Source organism: Pomacea canaliculata, linkage group LG2 (assembly GCF_003073045.1).
Source record: "Pomacea canaliculata isolate SZHN2017 linkage group LG2, ASM307304v1, whole genome shotgun sequence".
Taxonomy (NCBI): Eukaryota; Metazoa; Mollusca; class Gastropoda; order Architaenioglossa; family Ampullariidae; genus Pomacea; species Pomacea canaliculata.
Window position 1 is genome coordinate 31,094,259 of NC_037591.1, and position 8,161 is coordinate 31,102,419.

Consider the following 8,161-nt stretch of genomic DNA (forward strand, 5'->3'; position numbering starts at 1 on the left):
AGCAGATGTGTACAAAGTCGCTGAGGAATGTGTGTTGTAACAGTTATTTAAAACGTCGTTGAGACGTGCATGAAGTCACCGAAGGATGTATAACCTCATTGATGGATGTACAGAATTACATAAGCATATAAAGTCACAGCGTTTGCGACTTCACCGAGGGATGAATAAAGTCTCCGCTGGCGGAACAATGTTACCATTGCACGTGTCGCCATAGCAACAGAGATGACACACGAGGTCCTCGGTGTACACGACTGGGTCGTACTGTATGCACTGGACTCTGTCGGAAGACTCCACGTACCACAGCTGGGTGCACAGCTCCGTGTTGACACACCTGCAACAGTGTCACACACGTTACATCTCCAGTCACATGCAGAGTGCAGCACACGGACGGCTTCTGTGGTGATTGCTAACACGACGGTGGCACAGGAATGAAACAGTTCCATACCTATCGAGACCAAACACAATGGTGCAGGTCTAGTCAGTCTTTGGTTTACCCGTACTGGCCATCAGACTTCCAAATGGTGCAGTCGTCTTTGTCAAGTTCGCTGTCATCGTTGCAGTCGTTATTAGAATCGGAATATCCAGGAATAATTGTCCTACCTTTTATAGAAGACAGCCTGGCCGTCGTTCTGGAAGATGTCATTTATGCAGTAGGGAGTGGCATCATCACACTTGGAAGTCGTGGCCATGAACAGTTCTTCATCAGAGCATGGTGTCGATGAGTCTAGGTCGCCACACTGCTGGCACACCGAGCCGGCTAGTTCTGAGCCTGGACACGTGCGTAGACAAGATTCGAGTAAAGATGATCGTCATAAATGTTTAGTGAATTAAACTTACACATTTTTTCTGGAAAGATAGCCAATGAGCGATGTATGGGGCATACAACCAATAGGTAACAGTTACTATTTATTGAATAACGTTTTCAAACTACGACCTCGGTATATTAACCTCTGGTTGTGTTGAGTATCGTGGATGGGGTTGCTGATGGTGTCGACGTTGCCACTGTAGTCTCGGTCTCCAACGGCTCGGAAATTGAGGTTTGCTTTGTAGATGAGGAAGATAATGATATCAGTTCCGGTGACGACTGGCTTGACGGAGATATTGACTGGGTCGTTGTTAATGTCACGTGTTCTGTTGTTTCTTCTACTACATTTGTTGATATTGTCACCTGGTTTGTCGAAGATATTTCTTGAGTCGGTGATGTCCATGCTGATATCTGAGTTGTTGGAAACACAACTGCACTTGGTGCTGAAAAAATGAGGTGAAATACTTTTCAAACTTGATATACTAGCAAGAAAATAATTTTCATAATAGAACAAGGCTCTGATAACACTGAAAGTACAAAACCAGGTGCTAACTTCGAGATATAGAAAATCGGACTATATTTGAGGTTTGTTTATTTTTATTTTTTATTTTTTGGAGGTGGGGGGGGTGATGGGTAGAGATGAAACTCCCTATTACATGTAAACAACTCACCAAATTCGCACACGTGACCAAACTTGTACTGGAGGGCGAAAGAAGCTGAACATGGATACAATTTCAAGCCATTGCTGCTCTGAGGGTCGATGGCAACGCAGCCTTTGGTGCTGTTGCTGCTTCCGTCTTCTTCCACAAAGTTCGGGTACTCCACAGTTATTCCTGTACAGCAACCAGGTAGACAGGACAACCACTAGTTACTGCTTATTGTCATATTACTGTGTGCATTACTCATTCTTCATTGTTTGCATTGCTAAAAAAATTATATTTATATTTAAATAACATCAAAAACGTGTTAGCAACTCTTCCTGTAATCAGATTTAAATTCTCCAAGTGAATAGATATTCTTAAAACAAAATGGTTTTGTTATTAGAATTGTTCCTACCTTCTGGCGTACGGAACGGGCCTAGTGGTTCATCTCTTACCAGACCGATCCACACAGGCTGACTGTAGTTGAACTTGGTTGTGAGCTGGTCTAGTAGAAAGAGTTGAGTATCTTTATCCCGGATGACCGCCAGTTGGCCTCGGTAGACCCTTTCGTCAGGCAACAAGGAGTAGCCAAGAGTCAGTGTGCCTCCCCTATTTTATTATTATTATGACTCTAACTTCTCAAGACTGAAACTTTCCTTGATTCTGAAATCTTTTAAATATGATGTACTCTGAAGGTAAAAATTATGCTAGACTAAATATCGTATCTAGCACTCAGAACCCTGCGAATGTTTCTTCCATTAATATTTATGATGGAGCTTGGGACTTCTCGGTTACCAGAGGGTTGCAAAATGTGTTACAATGAAAGATTTCCTTGCTTTGCTAGACATGTGTAAAAACGAATTCTTTGGCAAAGGGTTAGCATGTTTATCACACGCAAACGTGTTTATCACACTATTCTTTTTCGGTCAGTTCGATACTCTTATGTATGATTGTGTAGATAAACACCTGTGTGTGTGTGTGAGAGAGAGAGAGAAGTTTAGTGAGTTTTTTCCTTTGCTCTTCGCAGGATATATATGCTAGGATGCAGGGATGGGCAAGCTACTTTTAATTTGTAGCCGGCTAGGCTACAGCTACTTTTTTTCAAAATGTAGCCAGCTACACTACAGCTACAATTTTCCAAAACGTAGCCAGCTACTTTGGGCTACTTTTAAAATGTAGCCAGCTTCTTTTGGCTTCTTTTGGCTACTTTTAAAAGCGTGATGTTATAACAAGTTAGCTGTAGTCAGCTGGCTGTAGCAACATACACAAACATCAAACATACACACAAAACACTATTACTTGCTAACACAAGAACTGGTTTTTATATACATTGACCTTTATTCTGATCTGAGACCACCAAAAACTCCATATTAACAACAAAATGCAAAGGTATAAAACAAACTTTTGACTTAGTGCTGATAATTTGTGAATACTGTTAAAACAAATCTACATGCTTTCAGTCCTTCATGGAATTGAACTTGACCAGAACTTTGGCCTCGAAGTTGCTGTCTGTCACCCTAGTGCGCAGCTTTGTCATGATAAGTCCTGCCAGACTGAACTATCTCTCAACCGCAGCACTGCTTGGCAAGACGGTGTTGGTGCGCAAAGAGGTTTGTTTGATCGTGGGCTATTTGTCCAGTTCACTGACATTCTGCGACAATCCAGACATCAGGAAGGTAGTTGTCTCAGGGGTCCCGGTAACTTCTTCATAAATGATGAAGTCTGCCTGTTCAGCTGAGCATGAAGAAGGACAGGTTGCATTCCAACAGGTAATCAAGGACAGCGGAATTGACGTCTGCTTAGCTGACGGTACTCTCGTGTTCCACTTTGAAGAGCTTCGAGACAGAGGGTTGGTCGTCGTCTTCCCTTTTCCGCTTTCGTGACGTTTCCAAGTCTTGAGTCAACTGCCTGGCAAGCAGTGGATGTTTCCTCTAAAATAAACACATGAAAATGAAACAAAATTTTAGAAGTCCATTCACAATCACAGCAAGTTTCTACCAAGCTAATTGTCATATTCATTAAATAAATATTCAAGCCACCATACTGTCAAACGTCTCCATGCTCTTTTCATACAAACAAACCAAACACACACACACACACACACACACACACACACACACACTTTATGACAAAGACTAAATAGATAGTACAGAAACGGTAAAGACAGCAGTTTGATCAGTCGTCGCCCCTGTGGTAATCACGTTGATGCAACCCCGTACACTCCTCTATTCCTAAAGCAGACAAGCAAGAAGATGAAGAATGAAGATCGATGAAAATCTCAACGAACTTACCTGCAAGTGCGTTGTCAAATTAGACGCCGACGTCTTGTTCGTTGAGTACTTCGTGCTGCCGCATCCATTCTTGCATTTGAAACTATACCCACAATTTTGTGGCTTCGCAAAATGTAAAAAAATTTCAAAATAAGGCTGGAAATTGATGGCTGGTCAAATCGCTCCCGCACATGGACGACACAGTACTTGCGGTTACTGAGCGTGCGAGACACGTGGTGTCTGGCGTCACAACACCGAACAGTGAGAGCAGTGACTGACACGCTGTCGACGAATGGTCGTGAAAGTAGCCAACATGTAGCCAAGCTACAGCTACTTTCTAAAATGTAGCTACGGCTACAAGCTACTTTTTTTTAATTTGTAGCTGGCTAAGCTACAAGCTACAAAATTTGTAGCCAGCTACAGTAGCTGTAGCTAGGCTACAGCTACTCCCCATCCCTGCTAGGATGCGAATAATGAATCATGTCTATTAGAATGTCAGCTCATGAAGCATGGCTTCCATAGGAGTAAAAGTACCTGCATGTATCCTGGACGGCGTAGTAGCTGGCTGTCCTAGCAACGACAAACAAGTAGCAGCTGTTGCCATAGGCAACGAGGTCAGTGCTGGAAGGATGCGACAGTGCGGAACAGGATGGTATGGATGGTATGGATGGTGTGGATGGCAGGGGCGTAGTTTTGGCGCCAGCAGTCTTGTTTTCGGAAGCTTTTACACAAGAACGGCATGTTATGGCTTTACAAAGCAGTTCTTAGTTTAAATTTATTTCTTAGTTATCAGTTTTTGTTTAAACCTGTTTTTTGGCGATATTGATGTTGAATGTGTAACTCCCTGACTGGCCTTCATGCTGATAATCTCAGCACACCCGTTACTGTACACAGGACAGAGAGGATGGGCTTGACCACCTTTGTGTGAATTAGAGGCTCGACATCAGCTCAAACCCCAATCTCCTCAAATGCACGGTAAATGGCAAAAGGGAAAAATGGAACTTTTTTTTGTCTCGTTAACCTTTTTTTAAAAAAGAAGACTCCCTGTCTTCTTTGCCCTCCTTTCCTTTTTTTTTTTCTATGCACCCTACATACTTTCGATAACAGTTTGACCCGGTTATGTGATTGCCGGTTTGCCATTAATCAGAGTCACGCACTCATTTCAAGGAGATAAAAATAGACTAACCCTATTTCTTCGTCTGCAATGTGTGTCTGTTGCTTTAAACTCAGACAGAAGCTAAACAATACTCATGGAGTAATGGCTACTGTTGTCCAGATACACTGCTTGCACTTAAGAAAAATGAAAAAGCTTCAGATCTCCATGACCGTAGCTGAAACCCACTCACTCACAAACATTTTTGAGAATTTGAGATTAACACACGGTGCAAACCAGACTTCTAAGCTCACAAGATGTGCCAAAATAGTTAATTGTAGAACAGGCTTTACAAAAAATAGAGAAAAAAAAACCTTACCAAACTCGCACACGTGACCCAGGCGAGTGGCTGTGGACAAGAAACTATCACAAGAGTAAGTTATCCATGCTCCGTTATTCCCGGCGTCCATAGCAACGCAGACGTTTCCAGAGCTGACGTTTCCGGGTTCTTCCCTTGCCCAGTTCCAGAATTTAGGTATCGAACCTGCAAAGGATTTACAATGTGTGGTAAAGTGCATTTCTTTACAAGGATAAATTAAAGATAAATTTTGCCTTGAGATATTTTCTACTTGCGTTGTTTCAAATCATGTCGACTGTTTTCTGTCTTTGAATGAATAACATAAGTGTGTCCATGCGCACGCATGCATGAGTATACGAGGAAAAATAGGATGGGGAGGAAAGGATGGATAGTGTGGTCTGCATGTCTGTCTGGATGGCTGGCTGGCTGGCTGAGTGCAGCACGGCAACTGACCATCGGGAAAGGCGAATGTGGAGTTGTCTTGAGCACGTGTCAGTCCTATCCACACGGGCTGTGAGTAGTTCAATCGCCCCGAGAGCTGTTCTTGTAAGAACTTCTGTGTTTCCACGTTTTCTACCGCAGCCAGCTCTCCGCCAAATATGCTGCACAAAGAGTCACACAGATGAAGAGTTAAAAAAAAAACCAACCTGTAAAAAAATCGCAACAGAAAAGAGTAGCAAAAATAAATGGTGGAATCAAAAGATACAAAAATCTTTGTACTAAAAATTATATGAATTGTTCTGCAAAATTACCACAAAATCTGGGATAAAAAATTTATAGCCGTCAACTTGCGTCTCCCTCTTTTCTCTCCATTTTGAATAACAATACTCACATTTACTACGTCGGTAGTTAATGCTAACAAAACAACAACAAAAAATCCTTCCACCACTACATAGGGGAGGAGGTTATTGGTGCTTTACTACACAGGGGAAAAAATAAACTGGCATAGAAAAATAGATGAAACTTTTGTTCTCCAAAGTCACTATAATATAAACTTCTCAATACCTGTATACGTATACACGTGAAGAGTAAATATTACAGCTAAGGCAGACTCTAATTTCGTATAAATTATCGCAGAACCGAAAAATATTAATTTCGTACCGACATGTGCTGAGGGCAGCACTGTACGTTGCCCTTACGGAAGTGACAAACAAATAGCAGGTGTCTCCAAACTCTATGATGTTGTGATCGTGCAGAGGACAGATATCGGACACCACAGAGGCTGATGAGAAACGCAAAATTTCTATCAATATTTTCTTATTTGAAATTTTAAAAAATTATAATAACAGCAACAGCAGCAGCAGCAGCAGCAACAACAACAACAACAACAACAACAACAACAACAACAACAACAACAACAACAACAACAACAACAACAACAACAACAACAAAATAATGTATTTGTACAGCGCAGCATCCCGACCGAGCAAGGTCGCACCCTCTGCTACGACCAGTAATGATGATTAAACATTAGGTAACACACAGTCTACTGTGAGATATGTATAGGAAAACAGAACAACATAAAGATAACTGCATAATTTATGTGCGTGCGATTATGTTAAAAGTGAAATACAAAGAAAGAAAAGATCAAAAGAAAACTTCTTCGAACATATTTAAACAGGAAGAGAAAGCTGCAAGATAAAAACATTTTCAGCAAGGCCAGGTCGCACCTTAGGATGGAAGCCATAGCTAAAGACTATAGTAATGTTAACATGTGAGCAAGCCTGACCAGGTCAGAACGAAATGAGAACACTGCTCTGTACTTGTCATTACTTTTTCTACGGGGAAGATAATAAAAGTATTCCACAGCCTGTAACATGTTTCTTTTCTTCTATACTTAAAGACGTTATGGACTTACTTGTTGCAAGACACAATGAAAAAATAATAAAAATTCCTTCAGGCGCCATATCGTGCGATCGCTATCTCATAACCACACCAGCATGAGCTTCCACAGCCTGAGGTCTTCGAAGTTCTTATCAGAGGACTTAAAATAGTATACGCCCTACATCAGCGGTTCTCAACCTGTGGGTCGCGACCCCCTGGGGGGTCGCGACGTGCCTACAAGGGGGTCGCGAAGGTGGTCTTTTTTTAAAAGTTTCTGATACCGGTATTAGCTTAGATGTCTTTTTCTCTCCTATTCAAGTACACTCTCTCGGCATGCAGTGACTTCTCACTTCCAAAACTCAAAACACAATCCCCCTCTCAACAATTAAGCTTCCAATCTCCCTCCCTTTGCCCTCTCTCCCAGTCACACCTCTCTCTCTCTTTTTAAACATCTAAAGGCACACATTCAGGAACGTCCATCTTTGCACGTGCTCAGTCCTAGGTCCCTGGACAGAAGGCCATGACCAGGGGTGGGGGCTTAAGAACGACCGATGGCTGCTTGCTAATGGTAGAGAAGCTGAACGTTGTGAATACTTCTCTGCAAGGGAACGAGAAAGATACGCCAAAAAATATTTTTGATATGGTGCTTGTGTAAAGAAGCTTGAAAGATACAACACCGCGATTGACTCTGAATGTCTTCCAAGCGTCAACGAGAAAGAATGTGTGCCAGTGATGGACAATGGTGTGGGAATAGCAGAACATCGATAAACACAAAGCAAACGACCAACACCACAGAAAAAATTTCCCTAATAGTTGTTCTTGTTGCCTCGACGCGGCTTCGATTAGCTAAGGCTTTCAACCTAAAACCCTATTTTAATCCTTCTTAGACTATGATGGTGTAAGGAGAGAACGATGATACTCTGTTTGTAGAACCCGCAATTGAGAGATCTTATAACTATTGCATGGGATAACTTTTCAGATCATAAATACATTATACATACATATATATACAAATATACAAATATATTCACTCGACGCTGTTACCGGCAGACCAACAGTGACTCCAGATACTCTGCACAAATGCAGGTGCACATACACAACACTTCCCACACTAGGTGAAAGCGAGTAAGCGACATAACACCAAGTAATCATAGGAGTACAATCCACATT

General features: G+C 41.8%; 1 protein-coding gene across 1 annotated transcript; it reads right to left on the bottom strand.

Moving 5' to 3' along the window:
* Positions 1–28: 28 nt before the first annotated feature.
* Positions 29–7,135, bottom strand: LOC112557739 (macrophage mannose receptor 1-like). The gene is made up of 10 exons (XM_025227748.1): positions 7,026–7,135; positions 6,269–6,389; positions 5,621–5,769; positions 5,189–5,353; positions 4,251–4,437; positions 1,862–2,010; positions 1,477–1,638; positions 949–1,248; positions 601–769; positions 29–331 (listed from the first exon to the last, which is right to left on the bottom strand). The coding sequence occupies exons 1-10, from the start codon at positions 7,072–7,074 to the stop codon at positions 151–153; spliced, it is 1,632 nt and encodes a 543-aa protein (XP_025083533.1). The 5' UTR covers positions 7,075–7,135; the 3' UTR covers positions 29–150.
* Between the last annotated feature and the right edge of the window lie 1,026 nt (positions 7,136–8,161).